This window comes from Ambystoma mexicanum, chromosome 3q (genome assembly GCF_040938575.1).
Source record: "Ambystoma mexicanum isolate Mex_15411 chromosome 3q, UKY_AmexF1_1, whole genome shotgun sequence".
In the NCBI taxonomy this organism is placed as follows: domain Eukaryota; kingdom Metazoa; phylum Chordata; class Amphibia; order Caudata; family Ambystomatidae; genus Ambystoma; species Ambystoma mexicanum.
Genome location: NC_090926.1, coordinates 1,227,856,303 through 1,227,879,787, shown reverse-complemented (window position 1 = coordinate 1,227,879,787; position 23,485 = coordinate 1,227,856,303). Strand labels below are relative to the sequence as shown.

The window sequence follows — 23,485 nt, the reverse complement described above, 5'->3', positions numbered from 1 at the left end:
GAAAGGCCTTGCTGATGCAATGTGGGACACATATATATAGCTATACATTTCGAAGAAGCGGGCACCCTCATCAACATCAGATATTTTAACAACTACTGGATGTAATAACTACAGACCCCTCCCAGAAATGTTATTAGCCTCTCTTGGTGCTGTAAAGCACCAAGACCAATATAAAGGTTTTAAGGCGCAGGGGGCACCCCACTCTCTGTCTGATATTTTAAAAACTACTGGATGGATTTAACCCACCCAGCCAAGTAAATTAAGTCAGCTCTTTGTGCCCAAATTATTTCCTATTTGGTCCAAATCTGCCAAACAGTTTTCACGCTAGGGCTGTCCAAAAACTGCTCTTTTTCTCTCTTGAAAAATGTATGCCAGTGGGCTGAAAACAGTGTTTTTATGTTTTCTTAATGCCTTTTTCATTTTCTAACGAATTGTTCGCAAAATGTCCAATTCAGGGAGGCTCTTGACAAACTGTTTGTTTGGAAAATGCCATTCAAATCCATCCAGCAAGTCAGAGGTTATCTGCTCTAAAAACCACCAAGGCTGACATAAAGGTTTTAAGGAGCAGGAGGGAACCCCTTCTCTGTCAAAAATAAAAAAAAAACTGTTGGATGGATTTTCTCCAAACCAGTCAAGTAATTTAAGGCAACGCTTTGAGCCCAAGTTGTTTCTCATTTGATCCAAATCTACCCAGTGGTTTTAACGCTACAGCTGTTAAAAAACTGTACTTTTTCTCTACGGTAAAATGAAGTGGCAGAAAACTGTTGTCATGACACCCACATGACCCACACATACAATCCAGACCACCCGCCTGATACCTGCTCCAGACGTTCCATGCGGATTCGCATCCCCAGAATCCATCACGCGCAGAGTTCCGCGCTGGGAAAACATCAATCAGGCTCCTGGCGATTGTGGCCCCGATGGCGATGGGGTGCATCATGAAACGCCGGCACCATTTCCTGGTCACATGCCATCCGATACCGGTCACGTGATACTAGGAGATTTCGCCCAACGAATCCCGTTGCCGCTTCCTGCTCCTCTGTATCACGTGACACGCCATGCCGCTCATGTGACCTGATGGGGATGCAGTCACATGATCTGGTCTCCGGCATAAAGGAACACTGATCACGGACTACTCCGCTTCTCAGCTGTTCAACAGTGTTCGAGTGGCGTTTCGTTTTGCTTGTATCCCGTTCTTCTGACTATTAGACCTTGAGTTTCTGGAATTGGACTGCTTTCGTTTTTTCCCTTGAATTTGTTGCTTGGAACTCTGCTTTCTTGGATTTTTGACCTCGTGCTTCGTGTTACTGGACTGCCTTCGCTTGTACCTCGGAATTGGTGTTTTGGAACTATTGCTCCTCAGGATTTTGGAACTTTGGCTCACGGACTTAGGACTGCCTCTGGATACCGTTCTGCTTTTGTGGATTCCGTCCTTTGAACGCTGAGCACTACTTCAGGTGCTTTCACCAAGGGGAACCAGGTTACCCGTCCTCCTCTGGGTGTTCTATTATTCTCCACCACCTGGGGTTCTAACCGCTCCCTACTCACACTACAACATCGGCAGGTGCTGTTCTTACTTCCTTCCTGCTATTGCCCTTCGTGATTATTGACCTTGTATTCACGATTTCCTAACCTGCTTCCCTTGCAGCTAGCTGGTACCAGCGCTCCTGTCTCTTGTGCACCTGTGGTCTCTTTAACTGGTTAGGGAGCATTCTTTGATTTCTCCCTGACCGGTGCTTGGGGACGGAGGTGTCCATAGACATCGCAGTAATCTCGGCGTGACAACTGTATAGTTTTAGTTTTCTTAATAACTCTACTATTTTACTACGTTTGTTCCCAACATTTGAAGTTTATGGGGAGAGGGCCCTTGGCAAACACTTTGTTAGTTTTATCCAAATCCATCCAGCAAGTCAAAAGTTATTAGCAATAGAATTTTGGGAAACAAATGGCTGCTTTTTCTTTTCTGAAAATCCTGTCAGCCTCTCTGATGCAAAGCACCCATGGGAGATATAGCTATACGTTTGGGAGAATATTATTTTAAAAACTACTGGACGGAATAACCCAAGACATCCAACCCCCCCACCACCTGAAAGTGAGTCATCGCATCATGCCCAAGTTGTTTCGTACCTGGTGCAATTCTGTCCAGTGTAAAATGAAAGGGGACTAGAGAGAAACAGCCTTATAAAAAAATGTTTTAAATAACATTTCACATTTTTTTATTTTTAAACACTTTATTTAATTATCCAGTAAGAACTTTCAAATAACCAGCACAAGGAAACATATACATCAAGATACATGAAACATCCAAATATCAGTTTGTTTTAAATATTTTTAACAGATCTGGGAGTCGTGCAAACCTTTTGTTTGCATAATTTCAATCAAATCCGTCATGTGAATCAAACGTTATTAGCAATTCATTTTTTGGGTTTCCTATGTATCTCAATACTGCTGCACAATTATATATATATATATATATATATTCACTCAAAAAAAAACTTTGTTGAGGGGACGTTATGGTTAAGTTGCCCTACGAAAAACCTGTGCATTTCACTAAAAAAACAAAAAATGTTCGTACCTCCCCGTTATGGTTCAAATTAAAACCGAAAAACCCATGAAATTCGTCAGTTATGGCAGACTGGGCCCCCATACTTGCCATCACCACTGTGCCTAACAGTCACACTCAGAACATGAAAGATGTATCTCAAATGTAACTGATGACATCACTGACCACATCACATGTTTAGCCCCTTTGTTTTCGTTCCTTGCTCTATATAATGTACATTCAGTAAAAAAACTTTGTTAATTGGATGTTATACTTCACAGTGAAACCAAAAAACGCTGCACATTCCCCCATTATGGTAAGCTCAGCAACCATAACTCGCAGCATCTACGTGCATTGCTAAGACTAACACCCAGGACATCAAAGATGACATCACAAATATCACTGATGACATAGCACTGGATAGCACTCCAAGAACAGTGAAAACGCTAGCAAAACACTTCTTCCACTATCAATACCAAAAACAAATGTAACGTAGAATCCTTAAATTATCCAGTTTATTTAGGCATCAGCCAACAGTTAAAAAACATGGTACAACGCATTTCGCAGCTTCCTTGCTGCTTGATCACATACAAACAAGTACATTTACAATTAGTGCATATATACAGACATTCATCAGAGTCTATGGTTCTTAACATTGGTTGTCCTTTTTTGCTTTCTTTCACTGCAAAGCACAATGCATTGGTTCACATCTTGTAAAACACAGTAGCCATTTTGTAAGGGGCATTTCTCACAATTTTACTTCTGCGTATATCTTTTTCTACATTTTTGCTAGGTAATATTTGCAATTGTATTGATGGTATTTTAATAACTTTTTAGCAGATTTTACCAGTTCTGCCACTAAAAAATGCCTGATATTTTCACTTATTATGCACACAATGTCACCATATTAACGCCGCTTTAAATGAAAGACAATGCTTTGATATTGCTTTACACTAAGTAACATTAATCACATTACGATTTAACCCCTTAAGTGCCAAGCAGGGATCGCTCTAAACAGTAATCCAACCCCTGGGCTATGTGAGGGGGAGGTCCCCCCTCACTGCCAGGGGGCTGGATTACCTTCCATTTCACGTCGGTGTGAGTCTCCACCTTTCTCCCCCCTCGATCTCCGGCTGTATTTCAAGCCGGAGATCGAGGGAGGTGTCGTTGGAAAGGGGAGATTCTCCCCTTTCCAACAACACCTTTTGTGAAAGCATTGCTGGGTGCGGATAGGGCGCAGAGCGCACAATCCGCACCCGGCAATGCCCACTAGACACCAGGAATGCCTTGGTATGAGGGGGGGAGGTGGAGGCTGCTTACAGTAAACAGCCCTCTCCCCCCCGGCCCCAAAGCATGGGGGCACATATGTGAAGAACCCTGGGGGCAGATGGCTGATCATCTGCCCCCAGGGAAGGGGGCAAAATAAAAAAAAGGAAATGAACGGGGATAGGTGGTGGAGGGGGCCCTAGACACCAGGGATTTTTTTGATCCCGTGAAAGGGTGGTGGCCCTCTCCCTCCCACACCAAGTGGAACGGGGAGCCACCCCTTGGAGCCTTCCCTGGGGTCAGATTTCTGCCCCCAGGCAGGCGTACATGAGGTAACCCCCCATCCAATTGGCAGATGGGAGGGCCACCGGGAATAAGTGTGCAGTCCCCCCAAAGAATGGGACCTGCAGGTTAGGGCCCCCCTAGGGGCAGATGGCTGATCATCTGCCCCCAGGGAAGGGGGCAAAATGAAAAAAAAACACAAAAGGGAGTTTTGGGTGGGAGTGGGGGGCCATTAGCCACCAGGGATTTATGTTATGGAAAAGGGGAGGTGGCCCTCTCCCCCTTACCCCAAGGGAAAATGGAGACACCCCTTGTAGCCCTCTCTGGGGGCAGATATCTGCTCCTAGGAAGGGGCATTTGATCCCAGGGAGGGCTGCATGAGATGCCCCCCTCTTATCTGCCCCTGGGGAGGGCTGAATGAGATGCCCACCCTGCATTTGGGGTCACCCCTCCCATTACATTAGAAAATTACCTGGTGGTTTAGGGTGCTCCTCAGCCCGCCCTAAAGTGTAGTGTACCATTTTCATTTTTTTTTTCTTTGTTAACCAAACTTGCCTTGGCGCAGAGGGGCACATTGGTGTGCCGATTTGGCCCCAGGGTGCCCAAACCTTACTGCCCCACCCACTGGGGTGCCTGTCCCACAATCTTTGGTGGCACTCTCCCCCTCACTCCAAATGGGTGGTGGGGGAACCTCATGCAGGCCTCCCTGTGCCTTCTACAAATGGCTGAGTGAGGTACACCACCCTCCATTTGGGGAGGGGGAGAGGGCCACCAGAAATTGTGGGACAGGCCCCCCAGTGGGTGGGGCAGAAAGGTTTGGTCACCCTGGGGCCAAATTGGCACACCAATGTGTCTCTCTGCGCCAAGGGCCCCTCAGACCACCCTAAAGTGCAGCCTGCCATTTTCAAATTATTTCTTTGTTTATCAAACTTGCCTTGGTGCAGAGGGGCACATTGGTGTGCCAATCTGGCCCCAGGGTGCCCAAACCTTAGTGCCCCACCCACTGGGGGGCCTGTCCCACAATATTTCGTGGCCTTCTCCCCCAACCCCAAATGAAGGGGGGGTGTACCACACGCAGCCGTTTGTAGGAGGACATGGGAGGCCTGCATGAGGTGCATCCGCCACCCATTTTGGGCGAGGGGGGAAAGGGCCACCAGAAATTTTGGGACAGGTCCCCAGTGGGTGGGGCAGAAAGGTTTGGGCACTCTGGGGCCGAATTGGCACACCAATGTGCCCCTCTGCGCCAAGGGGAGTTGGGTTACCAGAGAAAATAGTGGACCGTATTTTAGGGGGGGCTGTGGGGCATCCCAAACCGACGGGGAATTTTCTAATGGGACGGGTGGTGACCCCATCCCCCCACCCCACAATGGAGTGGGGGCCATGTCATGTAGCCCTCCCTGGGGGCAGATATCTGCTCCTAGGAAGGGACACCTGACCCCAGGGAGGAGTGCAGAACAGCCGCCCCATATCTGCCCCAAGGGAGGGATACATGAGATGCGCTGCCCCTCCCATTGGGGTGGCGGTGGAGAGGTGCACCCCCTTTCACATTACAAAACTCCCCCAGCGGTGTGGGGTGCCCCTCAGCCCCCCTAAAGTGCAGCCTGCCATTTTCAAATTATTTCTTTGTTTACCAAACTTGCCTTGGCGCAGAGGGGCACATTGGTGTGCCAATCTGGCCCCAGGGTGCCCAAACCTTACTGCCGCACCCACTGGGAGGCCTGTCCCACAATTTTTGGTGGCACTCTCCCCCTCACCCCAAATGGGTGGTGGGGGCACCTCATGCAGGCCCCCCTGGGCCTTCTACAAATGGCTGAGTGAGGTACACCCCCTCCATTTGGGAAGGGGTAGAGGGCCACCAGAAATTGTGGGACAGGCCCCCCAGTGGGTGGGCCAGAAAGGTTTGGGCACCCTGGGCCAAATTGGCACACCAATGTGTCTCTCTGCGCCAAGGGCCCCTCAGACCACCCTAAAGTGCAGTCTGCCATTTTCAAATTATATAACCAGTGGGTTACCCTTTTCCTGCGCTCCGGTAGGTGGACCCACACATGTGAGGTACCGTTTTCATCGGGACACCTGTGGGAACGCGGGAAGGTATGACATGTGTTGTGTTTGTGTGGTTTTCATAACATTTCGACCCATATGCTGGTGCCCTTTGTCACACAACCCTTTCATTTCCCAAATGTGCCCTACATTTAGTCGCTGCTTTAGGCATCATACACTTTTGTAACCTGCACAAGTCACCTACCCTTGAAAAGGTCTGCCTGTGCTCTTTCAAAAAATGTATGCTTGCCGTTCCTCACCACATTGTTTTTCCTGATTTACACATGCTAAGTACGTCTGTTCAGGCCGTAAGCATAACACCCCTGTGTACCATGGCTCAGTGTTTGGCTTGTGGCACTGCTTGTTTTGTGAAACACTACAAAAAATGTGTGGTTTCCTAACTGCAAGAGTCGGGGAATGTAGCGAAGCATTGTTTTTCTCAAAATTCATAGAAGCCATTGCCGTACCAAGCCAACTATGTCCACCACATACCTTTTTTTCGGTCATTTTCCTGCTTTTTCCCCCAAACTATGGCATTTTCCCCTACCTAGTTGTTGCCCAACCTGTGAAAATCATCCATTCCTAAACTTGGAATTTTGTCTACTTTTCAGAAATGTATGCCTTTCTGTCCTCCAATTCCCTTTTCTTCCATTCCGTCCATGCATGTCCAATTGGCAAAAATGGCAAAAATCGCCTACCTCTCACAAAACGGTTGATAACCACATCAAAATAAAAAAAATTCATTTCCACTCAACCTGTTCTTGGAAACCAGGAAATCGGGGAATTCAGCACAGCAAACCATTTGTTCCTAGCTCTTACAAGGAAAAAACCACAGTCTTCTTTGTACATCATTTTAATGGCATTTTTTGAAAAAACACAACATTTTCGCCCTTTTTGGTTATTTTCACTCACCCGCCTACAGCAACCTAGGATTCCTGGGTGGCGTTACGGCCGCCTACATTTGGGAAAAAAGGGGCCAAATTTGGCCGAGATATCTCATGTAACAAGAGAGTTACAAGGCATTGAATGGCGACATACCGAAATTACCAAAAAAGGCCTTGGCACTGGGGGGAAAAACCCATGGCACTTAAAAGGTTAACACTAGTGGGGGTACTTTTGTTCCAGTCAAACAATCTTGAAACTGAAGTTGGCTGCGATTGCATTTAACGTTAGTCTTGCAATGTCATACAGTTTAAATTGCAATTGTTCAATAATAGATTGCAAGATGCTGCCACTGCATTGGATGAAGGGCATAATGCACCGCAGACTAGTCCATGCCTACAATGCAATGTGCTGAGTTCCTGGTTTTCACTATAGCAAACCACCCAAATACAACCAAGGAAATATGTCTATGGACATTCTATAAAGTGCAAAATGCATCCTTCTTTTTGTAAACAACGGTCATAACGGTGCAAAATGTATATTTGAAGCCGTCCAATAAAGTGCACATTTCAAACCTTTCAATAAAGTGCATAGTGCATCACATTTAATAAAGAAATCCTTAAGTGCATATATATATATATATATATATATATATATATATATATATATATATATATATATATATATATATATATATCAAGAAAGTTATGGTGGGTTTAAAAAGGTTTGAAAAAAAACCTTTCACCTGAAATGTGAAAATAGGAAAATCCATTGGAGCCAAGTCACGCACACTACAGCGCCCCTAGTAGCCTTCGCTGGAAGTTCACCTCCAGTTCTGAGCCACAAGGCATTATGGGTATGCAAATTAGCAAAAATGTATTGTGGCTCAGTACTGGAGGTGAACTTCCAGCAATGGCGACTATGGGCGCTGTGGAGTGTGTGACTTGGCTCCAATGGATTTTCCATACTCACCGTAATCGTATTTCTGATGCTTGAATCTGCTTAGATTCACATGCTGTGCATAGGCAGACATCTAGTGGAAGCTGTGGAGTATTACAGTTTGTTTTTCGAAACTCGAAAATGGGCGTCGACCTAGGGCGTGCCAGTAATACTATCCCTAGTGTGACATCCACTGTACCCATGATCCCTCACGCGTGTAGGACCCTCAGATTGTATTTTTTCTGACATGAGGTAGCATGAGGAGTAGCGTGAGTACAGAGTATCCAAGCAGATATAGAGATAAGACTACAAGCATCCATGCGCCTTCTCTCAGAGGGGAGAAAGGGCGGGCGCATGTGAATCTAAGCAGATACAAGCATCAGAAATACGATTACTGTGAGTAATGTATCCCTTCTGAGGCTTGTGGAATCTTCTTACATCACATGCTGTGCATAGATTAGCGAGCAGTGTTAGAAGAAGGAGGTGGGATGCGAGAAGGGTCATGAGCAAATAAATGTCTTAGAACCGCTTGTCCCACTTGAGTATCTGTCTTGGAATGAGTGTCAATGCAGTAGTACTGAGTAAAGGTGTGAATAGAACTCCATGTAGCTGCTTTGCAAATGGTGTCAAGGGGTACATTTGCAATGAAAGCCAGAGTGGCCCCAGTGCCTCTTGTAGAGTGGGCCCCTGGCGTAAGAGTTTTATCTGAAAGGGAATAACACAGCTGGATACATTTGACTATCCATTTGGAGATGGCACCTTTAGAGACGCGATCTCCTTCCCTGCCTGTAGCTACGGAGACGAACATTTGATCAGTCTTTCTTGGCGGTCTGGTCTTGTCTACATAGTAGAGGACCGCTCTTCGCACATCTAGTGTGTGTAGTTTCACCTCAGCAGAGCTTTTGGGTTCTTGGAAGAAGGCCGGTAGCACAATGGACTGGTTAACATGGAATTTTGAAATGAATTTAGGTGAGAGCCTAGGGTGAGTTTGTAGAGCCAGTTTATCCTTATGAACAGTAAAGAAAGGATCCTGCACTGACAGAGCCTGAATTTCAGTGACCCTTCTTATGGATGTAATGGCTACTAAGAAGGCAGTTTTATAGGTCAGGTGTTTGAGACAAGCTTTTTGCATGGGTTCAAAGGGGGGGCCATGAGTTTAGCAAGCACCACATTAAGGTCCCATCCTGGTGGTGGGTTCGAAATTGGAGGGTGGAGTCTCTTTACCCCTTCCATAAATGCCTTACCACCGGTACTTTCCACCACAACACCTTGTTATGGGAGGTGACGTAGGCTGACAGCACCGCCAGGTGTCCCCTGAGTGAATTAAATACCAACCCTGCATCCAGCAGGTGGAGCATGTAGGTGACAATATTGGAAGGAGTGCAATCAACCGGATTAATCTGCTTATTCGGGCACCAAATTACAAATCTCTTCCATTTATCAAAGTAACAGTGTCTTATGTTTGGTTTCCTTGATTCTTTTAGGACATCCATGCATCTCTGTGGTAGATTGAGATGGCCAAACTCTATGACTTCAGGAGCCATGCTGCCAAGTTCATCGAGCTGGGTTGAGGATGCACTGTCTGTCCTTCGTGCTGGGATAGTAGGTTGTGCCAGCAAGGGATGTTCGCACACTGCCAGTTTGCGCAGGTGCGGGAACCACGGTTGTCTCGCCCACATGGGAGCAACTAGGATGAGCGTCATTGATTCCCTGTGTCACGATCCCTCATCATGTGGTCCCCAAGGCGCTCCTCCATCCCCCATCTCGCTCTTCCCTTTCTTCTCCCCTTCTCTGGGATTCACGTGGACTCTCACACGCCTTGCGAGCGCGCCCGCGCCTGGTCCGTAACAGGACAGCTGTCAGGCTACGGCCATTTCTTCATTGGCAATTACCTTGGAGCCTAGGATCGCGAAGGGCTAGCATTGAGCTTCCGCGTCGCGGGACTGTAAGGTCACGTGACGCTCTTGCCCGATCACGTGACTCAGCCGTGCATCACGTGATCAGAAGCGCAAGTACTTAAACCCAGAAACCCAGGTACTCGTTGCTTCACAGCTGTGCTCTGCATCCTGTTTGGCGTTACATACCTTTGTATCATTGACTGCTCACGGAAATCGACCTGGCTTGCTCTACTGGACTCTTCTTGGATCTACCCCTTTGGATTTGTTTGCATAGTGATATCCGGCTCTTGACCACGGATTGTTATTGGACTGCCTCCTGGATCTCCCTCTTGTACCTTGGCTCTTTGGACTTCTTGTCTGATAGCTCCACAGCTCCTTTTAACAGGCGAACAACTGAGGACTACTCCTCTTGGGGTACTTCAGTCCACGTGGTTCCCGGACCTCTCCACTAGGTTTACTACCTCTTCCTTGACCCTGATTGGTAAGACCTTTCCGTTTTTCCTAAACACTGTGGTTACTGTTTCTTGCTTGGTACTTAACCTGCATTTTCTTGCAGCAGCGTGGGGTCCCAGCGGTTCGCGTTCCCGGATTTGAACATCTTCGCCTGTGGCCTCAACGGCTGCACAGAGAGTGGCTTTAGGTTCTCTCTGTGCGGCATTTGGGGACGGAGGCCTCTTCTGCCTACACGACACTCAAGTCACAACACCCTGTGCATCTTGTTGACCACCTTCCTCATCAGAGGGGTTGGTGGAAAAGCGTAGGCAAACATCCCCGACCAATTCATCCATAGAGCGTTCCCCATGGAGCCTGGCTGGGGGAACCTGGATGCGAATCCTGGGCATTGTCTGTTTTCGTTTGTGGTGAATAGGTCTATACTGGGGAAACCCCACTGTGAGAAGATGCCTCCTACGACTTCCTTGTGTAGACACCATTCGTGTTTTTCCGGGAGGGGGTCTCTGCTCAAAGCGTCTGCTAGTGAATTGAGATCCCCTGGAACATGTTGAGATGACAGGTAAATGTTCCGTCTGAGTGCCCATATCCACATTTTCTGGGCAAGGTTGGACAGATTTGGCGATCGAGTGCCCCCCTGTTTGAATAAAAAATTGCTGTCGTAATGTCCGTTAGGATCTGCACTGACAGGTTCGATAGGTGGGGTTCGAACGCTCGAAGCGCTCTGAAGACTGCCAGAAGCTCTAGCAGGTTGATGTGATTCTTGGCCACTGTGGGAGATCAGAGGCCCTGCGCTTTGTGGTGAAGGAGGTGTGCTCTCCATCCTGAGAGGGACGCGTCTGTAGTGATTACAGCCTGTATTTCTGGATCGTAAAAGGGTTTCCCCTTTGAAAGATTCTCCCTTGTCCACCAGCGAAGACTCTGTACTAGTGTTGGCGAAACGACCACTAGATCGTCCCACTGACCACTTTCCTGAGACCACTGTTTTGCCAACCATTCCGGCATGGGTCGCATGCGCAGGCGCGCGTGGGGAACCAGGTAAATACATGACGCCATCATGCCTAGCAAACACATCGCTTTACGAACCCTTATCTGACAACCGGACTGATATTGAGGAATTTGCAGTAATAGATTCCGAATTCTTTCCTCTGATGGAAAGACCAACTTCTCTTGAGTGTTTAGGACAGCTACTAAGAACTGTTTGGAGGTGCTTGGCACCAGGCTTGATTTTTTCTCGTTGATTGAGAAGCCCAATTCGAAGAGGAGGTCGATCATTCTTTAGATGTTGGATCTGCAAGCTACTGGGGTCTCCCCCGTGATGAGCCAATCGTCCAGGTAAGGGTACACTGGGATTGTCTCCCTGTGTAGATGCGCCGCCACCACCGCCAGTACCTTTGTGAATACCCTTGAAGCCGAGGCTATACCGAAGGGCAGCACCTTGAACTGGTACTGCTGACTGTCCACCTTGAAGTGCAAGAATCTTCGGTGCGCTGGGAACATGGAAATATGAAAATAGGCATCTTTCATGTCCAATGTTGCCATGTAATCTCCCTTTTTTAGTAGGGGGATTACTTCTTGGAGGGTAGTCATGTGTAATTTTTGAGGCTTGACATACTTGTTTGCAGGGCCTAAGTCTAATACTGGGCGCATTGTTAGATCTTTCTTTGGCACAAGGAAGTAAGTTGAATAAATACTCTTGTTTACCTGGTTGCCCGGGACGAGTTTTATCGCGTCCTTTGCAAGGAGAATGACGATCTCCTCGAGTGTATTTTGTGTCTTGGAGGATGGTCGTGGGGGCGATGCAGTATCCCGCAGACACTGTGGACAGCACCCATCTGTCCGATGTGATCCCTTCCCATGCGTGGGTGAAGCTGGAAATGCACCCCTCTACTGGGGATGCATGGGAAGGGACCCTGAGCGGAGCGTCACTGTTTGTTGGGAGGCGTACCGCATCTACCTGGGCTACCTCCCCCTCTACCACGGCCCCTTTTCTGGCCTCTGGTGACATTCTGGGTACCCTGTTGGTTGTTTCCCCATGAAGTACCTTGCCCTTGGGAGTAATTTGACCCTCTCTGGGAAATTTGTCCGCGAGAGCAACGAAAATTATTATTCCCTCGATGGTTTGTGGGTTTATTGGTTAGCTGACCAAGGGACTTAAGGGTGTCATATTCATCTTTTGCTGTTTTGAGTGCCTCTTCCACCGCTTTCCCAAACAAGACATTTGGTTCCACCGGCATGTCGATCAGAGTGGCTTGTGTCTCGGGTTTGAACCCCGACTGCCTTAGCCAGGCGTGTCTCTTGAGAACAGTGCTCTCTGCGATGAGCCGGCCTGCATTGTCTGCTGCGTCAAAAGTCGCCTTGAGAATGCATCCGGACACCGATCTCCCTTCTGATGCAATCTGGGCCAACTGGCCCTTTAGAGGTTCAGGTGCGGAGGCAATGAGCGCAGCTACCTGCTCCCATTGGTGACAATTGTAACTTGCCAGCAGAGTGGTGGTATTAGCAATTCTTGCCTGGTAAGCAGAGGTGGAAGCCACTTTCTTTCCTAGCCCATATATCCTTTTGCTCTCCTTGTCTGGGTTGACTGCCCGGGTAAGGTTAGGGGTGAGGAGGGAGGGATCAATTCTGCGTTGAATGGATTTCAGAATTGGTATGGCTTGGACAACGAATTTCCTATCCCCCATAATTTCCTCTGCATAGTCCCTCTCTTCTTGAGCCCCTTGAGTGTCTATCTGAAAGTGCTCTGCAGCTTTAGCTAAGACCTCATTTAGTAATGGCTGATTATCCACAGGTGAGTCATTCACCGGTGGGTCCTTGGGAATAGGGGAGTCGAGACTATAGGCCTCTGCCTCGTCTTCCTCCTCCTCATCCTGGTCCCCATCGTCCCCATAATATTCGACCCCGGCCTGGTCGTCCAGTATTTGTATGTCTGGATCTTCAGCATACTGATGGTAAGGTTGAATGGTGAGTGGGTGCGAAATCAGGCCCTGAACTAGAGTCTCAGTACAAGGTCTCTTACTAGGAGGCTGAGGGTCTTTGGATCCAGAAGGAGTAGAGGTAGCAGGGTTATTCTGATAGCTCAGAAAGTAATCAGGATTTTGCTCTGAAAAATTTGCCATAAAAGACATGCACCTCATTACCCTGTCAAGGTGTCCAGTCATAATATCGAAAAAAAAAATTCGAATGTCAAAAAAGTCGAATCAAAAATGTCGAAAAAAAAAATGTCGAATTATTTTTTTTTTCGATATTTTTGTTTGGGCTCTAGTTTATATTTAAAAAAAAGGTAAAAAAAAAAAAAAAAAAAAAAACGGGGGTTGGGGGGAACCCCCCCATTTCGAAAAAAAAACGTCATAAAAAATAAATTCGGCATTATTTTTTTCGACATTTTTTTTTCGACTTTTTGACTTTCGAAATTTTTGATTTCGAAATTATGTCTATAAACCCCCTGTCAATTTCTTCAGCGCTCCATTCCTTAGAACTGTGAACGATCACCTCTTGTTGAGGTTCATCTTCCATTACCATATCCTCTGGAGTGGGAGGGGCAACCTTAGGCCTAGTGACAGGGTCAGGGGTCTTGATTTTTTCAGAAAATCTATGTTTGTCCTTCTGAAGCTGGTGTTCAGACGATCTTTTCTGATGTTTGTCCCCTTTTCCATGTGTCGAGGAGTGTTTCCCTGACTCCTTGGACTTCCCTGAATCTTTTGATGCCTGGCGTCGAGATTCATAGAACGAACTGCCGGAGCTGACATTGAACGTGCAGCTTGGGGGTGGAGGTCGGTTTCATCTTCTGACGACCAAACCTCTGTGACTTTAGGAAGCGTGGCACCGTTAGCAATCGTAGACGGTTGCTGTGTGTCGTGAGGCGATCGAGATCTGGAACGCCCAGAGGACGGCTGTTTGTTCTTCAGTTCCGGCGTCGATCTTCGGAGTCTTGACGTGGGATAAGAGGAACAGGGAATTTATGAATAATTAATCACAAATGGCTGAAAGCCAGGGAACTCCACATTATGCTTCCGACAAGTATGGCGGAAAAAAACTATCTGATGGTCCTACACACGTGAGGGATCATGGGTATAGTGGACGTCACACTAGGGATAGTATTACTGGCACGCCCTAGGTCAACGCTCATTTTCGAGGTTGGAAAAACTAACTGTAATACTCTGCAGCTTCCACTAGATGTTGGCCTATGCACAGCATGTGATCTAAGCAGATTCCACAAGCCTCAGAAAAATAAAATATATATACATATATATATATATATATATATATATATATATATATATATATATATATATATATATATCTATAATACACGTGTTTTCATTTTACATTATACTAAAGAGGTATATATAGCCAATGTTAAAAAGTGCATATGTGTGGTGATGTTAACTGATATTCATAAACACTGAAGATCCCAGGATGAAGAAATATTCTTGTAACCTTGTAAGTACAGCAATATGCTGCTTCATGACAGGTTATATTACAACAAACCAAATAAAACAATGAGTAAATAAGTATACTCTTAAAGTTAACAAAGAATGTACACATTCAATTTGAATGCTCTACTGACTACGCACTCTATGGATATCTTTAGGTGGTTAGAAGAACAAAGAATACAAAACCCTGATTAATTTATATCAAACACCCCAAAGGACAATTGTGTGTGTATACAATGGAACGTCTTTCTACAACAGAAAATCATTTTGTATGTTGAAGTAGCTACATCCTCTTTCTAAATCTTGCTGCCTCTACTCTCTGCCCTCTGCAACTAATCCATAACAGGACTGCAAGACTTGTCCTTGGCCTCAAGCCCTAGGATGGTATTTCTCCAGCTCTGAAATCTCTCCATTGGCTCCCAGTGGATGCAATAATTCAATTCAAAACCCTCTGCATTGTCCACAAGGCTTTCTGGGGCCTGGGTCCAAAATACCTTCAGCTATCCCTCCGCAAATACCTCCCCTCTCTGGCTCTTCCCTCCTCTACTTCTAACTCCCTCAGGGTCAGTCATTTTTCAAAGAAACGAACTGGGGGTAGGTCTCTGTCTTTGGCTGGGACCTCCCTCTGGAACAGCATCCCTGCCACTCTGAAACTTGAGGCGAACCATCTCCGGTTCCGGAAGCACCTCAAGACCCTCCTCTTTGCTTCTGCCTTTGCCCCCCTTACCCCTGCAGATCAGATCTTCTCTCTCGGCACCATGCACCTGGTCACCCTCTGTTCTCCGGGCCCAGGTACCTGCTCACCCTGCCACCCTCCCGCACTGCCTCCAGGCCACCCCTTGCACTGGGTTCTGTATCTGAACCCATACAGCCCCCCCCTTTTCTTCCTGCACTTATCAGACCTACCCTGTCTGCTGCCTTAAACCCAGCACTTGCCCGTTGCTGGCTGCACCACTGCTGTTTGTTGCCTTTATTATTTATTATTATTTATCTGTTTCTTCTTTGCTCCGCACTTTCCACTTCTCCCCCCTTCCATGCACTTTTCCCTTCTACCTCTCCGATGCACGTGCGCGTTCTCAGTGTCACTGGGCCTAGTAAGAGCGTTGTTTTGTTCTACCCTGTTCCCCTCCCTTGCCTTGTCGCGCTCTGGAACACTTGTGTACAAGCGTGATAGAAGGAAAATATCATTTCAATTCAATACATGTGAATCTAGGAGCAATTTTAAGAAATCTGTGAACTGTATATTTGACACATATTGTGCTCCAGTGGAAAATGTCATCAATGGATTGTAACTAGAGATTAAAAGTCACAAAACAATATTCATATGGTTGCATGCCACAGAAGATGACTTACTTCTAATATTGTAACTGTGGCTGCTGATACCCCAATTATTGTGCTCTGGCTTTGAAACGTGTTTAGCATCAGAACAAAACAGCCCTACATAATAGGAAAAAACATTTGAATTACAAACGTTTGAAAATGCATGATGTAAGTACATTTTATTCTGCAACTCGTTAGCATCACAACAAAATAATTATAAGTAATAGGACACATTTTAATTACACAAGTTTAAAAATGTATGATATAAGCTCAGGTTATTCTGCCACTCTTGCCAAGCTCACACCAGTTTATCCATCACGGATGTTCACAGACTACTAGGCACACAATACTTTTTGATCTACACAGAATGTTGTCAATCTACTTTTTCTAATTCCATAATATTTGAATGTTATAATTACCTTTTGATAAATCACTGCGGATGTCACATTATGACCGTCACATGCTTCAGATTCCGGCTTTATGCAACAGATCTTGGGATATGCAAGGCCAGTTTCACTATGAAAGTTGGAGTTAGAAAAATCTGTATAGTTGACAAATCCACAACATTTAAACTGTAAAAGAAAAACCATACTGTTTACAAATTATTACTGACTTTCCAAGCTTCTTACTTTGTGTCCTTTTCCTATGCCCCATTAACACCAATATCTTCATATGTTGAACATATGAGGTAATGTCATTTAACTGTAAAAGAAGATGCACACATGTACCCTAAAGGATTTAATAGACGGTGTAGATTGTCTTTGCAGACAGGCAGGGGCACAAACACCATTTATCATTCAAAATATAAGTTTCTCTCTGTAAAACAAAATCTCAATAACTGGTCTTTGGCCTTATATTCTTAAGCTACACTGTGAGCTTGACTTCGTTTCAAAGCAGCCACCTGCAGCATTGTGATAATGGGTCAGTTCATCAGTTCGGAAAAATACATATATTGTAGGTTATAACTTCACCAAGTACTATAGGATGGCATACTGAGGTAAAGGAGTGTGCATGACTGGACTAAACAAAATGCCCACAGGTTACCAGTATTCCAAGGTTCCTCCTATATAGAAGACTATAACACAATGATGTAGGTTCCTTGTATTTCTCCTCCTCCTCCGATTTCAAATCTAACTCGAAAAGGAGTTGGCTGTACAAACAGTACTAGTTGGGAGAACAAAAGCAAAAAATGGTCAAGGGCCAATGCCTAGGGGAGCGATCCCTAGGGCATATCAACATTAGCCCAACAGAGAGAGGTGTGGATATTTGACAAAAGCGATAAGTGGAGTTTGAAGGAAGTTGCGATTTAGGTGAGCAGTTAGAAAAGGTGGTTGGAGGGAAAAATGAGAGTGGAGGAGTCTAGAGACACGAGTTTCAGGAGGTGACAGAAAGTGAACATCAGAAGGTGAGTAGGAGAGCATAAGGAACTGGCCAGATAAGAAACTCAAGAAGGGTCAAGAGAATATTAGGCAGTGGTAAGAAAGAAACAGCAGCAGATGTCTAGGCAGCAGGAAGAATTCTGCCCCAGTTACCAAATCAAGGCAGTAGAAATAAACAAGAGGGTAAGCATCGCCCAAGGCAGACGGTATTGGGGAGACCCAGATGAGAATGGGTTGAACATACAGTGGGAGGAAGAATATGCATGTAGTGTGGTGTCGACGAGATCCAGGGCCAGAATAGGAATAGAGAGGAGCGTAGTAAGTCAGAATCAGGAGACGGACAAGATGACATTGTGTGTAATGTAATTCTTTTATCGAATCACAAAACCTGTACTATCCCTATACTTTTCAGTCCTACTCTTAAGGAAAAGAGTCCAAAAAGGGTGCTCTTGAGGTTGTCCTTAAAATAACAGTTCAGTCTGCTATCCAGTAAAAAAAGCCTATCCTAACCTGATTCCTGTCTCGACAACTGTAAAGACTGGAGGGGGTGTCTGTACTTCTGCTCTCTATATGGTAGATGAGAGGCACGAGGACCCCAGCCAAGATTCTCTATTATTGGTACGTGGTCTAGCAATCAAGGCCTAGCTTCTCAGGAAGTGATGCGGGCTGGTTCTTAAGCACAGTGTAGTACCCAAGCACCCACTGTATCAGTTAAAACAAAGTCTTTATATAATTAATATTCAAGGTTATGTACAATATCACGATAACTCACTTTGTACTCAGTTATCTATAATGGCAAATATACTGTTCTACATGGTACCACAATTACTATTATATCTCTTTAAAGTGCATCAACTGTATGGTTAAATGGCACACAAATCAGTTTGTAAAGGCAACCAACAATAGAGGTAAGAGGCAAGCAGTTGATAAGAACAATTGGGAGAAATACTGGTCACTACTGTTAAACACAGCTCTGTGTGGAGATCCCCCCACCTGGGCAACCTGTAGAATAAAGATACAAGCCCAGATTGTTCACAAGATACTTCCCAATAGTGCTCCAAGCCCAAAGTACCTGGTGTTGTAGCGTTCCTCGTCGGGGAATCGACGGCCCTTCTTGAGTGTCCTCCCTTTAAGGCAGGAGTCACGAGTCGTCGAACGTCCGACGGAGAACAGGGTGAGCTACGACAGTGAAGTGGCAGCTTCTTTCCTAGCCGTGCTCGTTGACGGGGAAGCGTAAACGTACTGCAAGGAAGAGGCGTGCGGGGCACCTCGGTGTCGATAGTTCTGGACCGCAAAGAGGTTGAAGAACTGTGGCCCAGCAAGGGCGTTGAGTCGTCAGCGTCTCTGTGGTCTTCGGGTGGCGGGAAACCCACCGGTGGATGCTCCTCGGTGCGTCGACGGTCAGGCCTTCTCCAGCGGGATACAGCGGCGACGATGTGGATGAGAGCATCCTTAGAATCAAAGGTTCTTAGTCAAACGGGAGCACAGCGCTTCTCTTTGGGATTCTGCAGCAGTCCCCGTATCTGGTCAGCAGCCTGTCGAAGGTCTGTCTACCAGGGAGCTTTGGCAAAGATCAGCTGGTGCACGATGGTCCCTCGTAGCTCGGGAAGAGGGCGCCTTACCAGGTCATCTCTGGGTCAGTCCTTGGAGACACAGCAGCTTTCAGATTATGAAGGAGAGCAACAGCAATTCTTTTCTTCCAGCACGGCTTCAAGGTTAAGCTTCAGGTTTACTCCAGTTACTCGTCGTAGTAGACTTCAGCTTCTGAACACGATTCCTAGCAGTGAGAGGTCCCCAGATATACTGTTGATCTCCCATTCATTCCGCTGGGTCATACTCAAGCATCCAATCACGGCCAAGGGCATTCATGCAGGCAGGCAGCCAATCAGGTGCATAGTGCATTCAGGCCATTCACTTCTCTCCAAACACTCACAAAAAGTTATGTGTATTGGGACAAGTACCCAGCCATTCAACACTCCATACTGCATTCATACCATTTTCGGACAGGGCTGTCTCAGTCATTGTTTCATACACCAGGTACTAGACACCCACAACACAGAATGCGTATTCGTCACACACTCTATTCACCCGGGTCCCACCCACAGGCATACCCACAACATACGGTCGTTGGGAAGGCTCCAGCCAGTCTGGTCAGCACTTACCCACACTACCATATATGGAACCTCCACCCAACAGCCAGTCAGGGGGAAGGGACAGAGCCAGGGCTTCCCGGGACTTCGGGAAGATCAAGGTAACATGCGATGGAAGGCAAGAGGCCACGGGAGCCATCTTGTTTCCATCAGGAATCTACCGATTCCAATGACAGGGCCTGGGCATCCCAAAATGGAGGACGCTCAGGGCATCAGTCAATTCAGCACAGCGCTGCCACCAGCCCATACCCTGCTCTGTGGGACACACACAGGTGCCCAAAAATATACACTAGGGGCACAGGGTTGTACCCCCACCCATGGGTGCCATATGGGTATCCCATGGGTCTGTTCACCAAAACCAAAGGAGAAAGCTGCACCGCCAGGAGTCCCACACAAACTCCTGCGCAGAAAACACGTCAGAACACACGATAAAAGGCAGTAAAGGACAAGGATACGGAGGCCCTGTCCCTCCGATGCATTTCCAGCATCACAGTCGCCACCCCCAGACTAAGGTTAGGGTGCCTAATCTCCCACGAGATAGACACCCTCATCCAGACGGTCAACATACCTTCTGGAAAGGCCATCTGCATTATCGTGACTCTTCCCTGGTCTATGCTCTATGGTGAAGTCTAGCCCTAGCACCACCTGAGCCGTTTCGGGTTATCACCCTTCATCTGCATAAGCCACTTACGGGCTTATGATCTGTTTGGACCTTGAAGGTAGACCCCGTAAGGTAGGGTCTAAAACACCTAAGGTTCCAAACTATACTGAAACATTCCTTTTCAACAGTAGCCCACCTAAGTTCTTTACCCTTGAGTTGTCTACTGATGAATATGATCGGAGGTTCCCTCCCTTTGTCATCTAACTGGGACAAGACAGATCCAATTCCGGTGTCGCAGGCGTCAGTTTGAACGATAAAGGGCTTGCTGTAATCAAGCGCACACAACACAGGTGCCCTACACAGACTTTCTTTCAAGCCATCAAAGGCCCTCTGACAGTCTTCAGTTCAATTAACCTTCATAGGCTGTTTGGGTGAAGTCAGAGCTGTCAGGGGTGCAGCTATGATTCCATAGTCTGCTATGAAATTGCGATAATACCCAGTGAGACCCAAAAAGGGTCTCACCTGGGTTTGAGTAGTGGGAGTCTCCCAGTCATGTACATCCTGTACTTTACTGGGGAGAGGTTGGGTTTGACCCCCTCCTACCTCATGACCAAGATACGTGACTTTCCCCTGAGCTATCTGGCACTTGGTGGCCTTGATAGTGAGGTTAGCCCGTTTCAAGGCCTGCAACACCTTATCCAGATGTGTCAAATGCTCTTCCCAGGTGGAACTGTACACGGCAATGTCGTCTAAGTAAGCCACACAAAAGGCTTCCAGCCCACTGAGTGCATGATTGACCAATCTCTGGAAGGTGGCAGGGGCATTCTTCAACCCATTAGGCATGACCCTAAACTGGTGAGTCCCTCTGGTGTTGAGAACGCGTCTTTTCCTTGGCATGGTCCGTCAGAGCTATTTGCCAATAGCCTGAGTTAAGGTCAAAGGTGCTCACAAATTTGGCAGCACCTATGGTGTCCACGAGCTCATCAGACCAGGGCAATGGGTGCGCGTCAGTTTTGGTGACTGCAGTGACTCCTCGGTAGTCCACACAGAACCTTCAATCCTTGGTACCTGCCTGGGAACTTGCCTTGGGGACAAGGACCACGGGACTTGACCAGGGACTGGTTGAGGGTTCAATAACACCCAGATCCAACATCTTGGTGACCTCAGCCTGGATGTGGTTCTTAACTGTATCTGACATACGGTAGCACCTGCTTTTGACAGGCACACTGTCACCAGTGGCAATCTCGTGCCTACACCACAGTGTAAGGCCTGGTGTCAGTGAAAACAGAGAGGCATACTGCCGGAGCAAAGCCCTGGCGGCCTTCTGCTGCTCTGTCGTCAGATCAGGAGAGAGATGTACTCCCTCCACTGAGCCATCCTGAGGGTTGATATGCAGCAAATCAGGAAGGGGCTCACTCTCATCCTCTTCTTGCTCTGAAGCTAGCAAGAGACATGAGACTTCTGCTCGCCTGTAGAAAGGCTTGAGCCTGTTAACATGGAATACCTGAGGGGCTACCCCAGTGATTCCCATGTCAACCACATAATTGACTTTGCCCATCTTGGAGATAATCCTGAAGGGTCCAGTCCATTTATCTGCCAAAGCCTGAGGCTTGTTAGGCTCCATCACGAGGACCTCCTGTCCTGGAGTCCAATCCACTTGCGATGCTTTAAGGTCATGCCAGTATTTATTAAATTCCTGGCTGGCCTTGAGATTCACTATTGCCTGACCCATCATCTGTGTCATCCTCCGTCTGAGTCCTAACACATAGTCCCCCACTTGCTTGGCGGCACCTGGAGGGGTGGCCTCCAAACCTTCTCTGATTAAGGCAAGGGGCCCCCTCACGGGATGTCTAAAGAGTAACTCAAAGGGGCTGAAACCAACACCCTCTTGAGGTACCTCTCAGTAAGCAAACAACAGGCATGGCAGGAGGAGATCCCATTTCCTCCTTAGGGGCTCTTCCAAAGCACCTAGCGTGCCCTTGCGAGTTTTATTAAATCTCTCAACCAGACCTTTGGTCTGGGGATGCTAAGAGGTGGAGAACTTGTAGGTTACCCCACACTCTTTCCATATGGTTTTCATGTAACTCAATATGAAGTTGAATCCTCTGTTAGAGACAACCTTCTTAGGGAATCCAACACGGGTGAAAATGCCCAGGAGAGCCCTGGCAAACACCTTGGCAGTTACAGTCCGAAGGGGTATAGCCTCAGGGTACCTGGTGGCATAATCGACCAAGACCAGGATGAACCGATGTCCACCTGAAGTGGGAGGGTCAAGGGGACCGACGATGTCAATACCCACCCTCTCAAACGGTGTGCCAACCACTGGGAATGGCTGCAGTGGGGCAATGACACTGCCTTCAATTTTGCCAGACAACTGACAAGTTGGGCAGGTCCTGCAGTGGGACTCCACTTCTACTCCCATCCAGGGCCAGTAGAAATGGGCAGAGAGCCTCTGCTTAGTCTTCTTGGTCCCAAGATGTCCAGCCAAGGGCACCTCATGCGCCAACTGCAGCAGGAAGGGCCTGTAAACCTGGGGTACCCCCAACGTCTTGAGGGTATCAGGTTCAGGCTTAGTGGGCTCACTAACAAGGAGCTCACCCCCCCAATAAATCCGGAATGTCCTAGGCACTTCTCCTTGCGCCTGGGACAGGGCCTGTTTCCTCAGGCCCTCGAGAGAGTGGCACTCACTCTCTGTCCTTTACAGAAGTCCGCCCAGGATGGTCCCCTTCAGCTAACAAGCATTGAAGGTCGGGATGATCCTCCGGGTTGAGAGCCTCTCCCACAAGAAAGTCTTCTGGCTCTTCTCCCACAGGAGTTGAGACGGGATTCACCACTGGACCCAGCCCGTCCGGAGCATGGATCCCAATGGGTGCTGTCGGAACAGCAGGAAGAGCAGGGGCTCCCTCCACAGAGGTGGCTTTCTTACTCTTCCGTGTCCTTCGTGCCTTGGGTTTTCCCGTCGGCGAGGGTACCGGTCTCGCAGCCGCACCCTGTGTGACCTGCGATCGGGTGACTGCCACAGCAGCCATGGGCAGACCATCCGTGATCATCCCCAACTCAACCAAATCGTTTCCTAACAAAATGTTCGCAGGCACGTTGTCCTGAACTAGGACCGGAAGCTTCGCTGTCTTGTCTCCAATCGGAATGTTGACTAAGGCTACAGGCAATAATTTGGGAGGCCCACCAGCTAACCTGGTGGTTCTCAGAGGAGCACCTACATAGTCCTCTGGCTTAAGCAGGGTCCTGTCCAACACTGTCATGCTTGCCCCAGTGTCTCTCAAACCAGTAGAAGGCTGGCCA

The 23,485-nt window shown here is 47.3% G+C and overlaps 1 protein-coding gene across 2 annotated transcripts in view; it reads right to left on the bottom strand.

Annotated features, from left to right (window-relative positions):
• The window catches only part of LOC138447793 (tetraspanin-1-like), an 861,729-nt gene that overhangs the window by 104,785 nt on the left and 733,459 nt on the right, over positions 1–23,485 (bottom strand). For both annotated transcript variants that reach the window (XM_069604145.1, XM_069604146.1), the window contains 2 exons: positions 16,475–16,627; positions 16,089–16,172 (listed from right to left, as the gene is read on the bottom strand). In XM_069604145.1, coding sequence (XP_069460246.1) covers positions 16,089–16,172; positions 16,475–16,627 — 237 coding nt within the window. The remainder of the gene's footprint in view (positions 1–16,088; positions 16,173–16,474; positions 16,628–23,485) is intronic.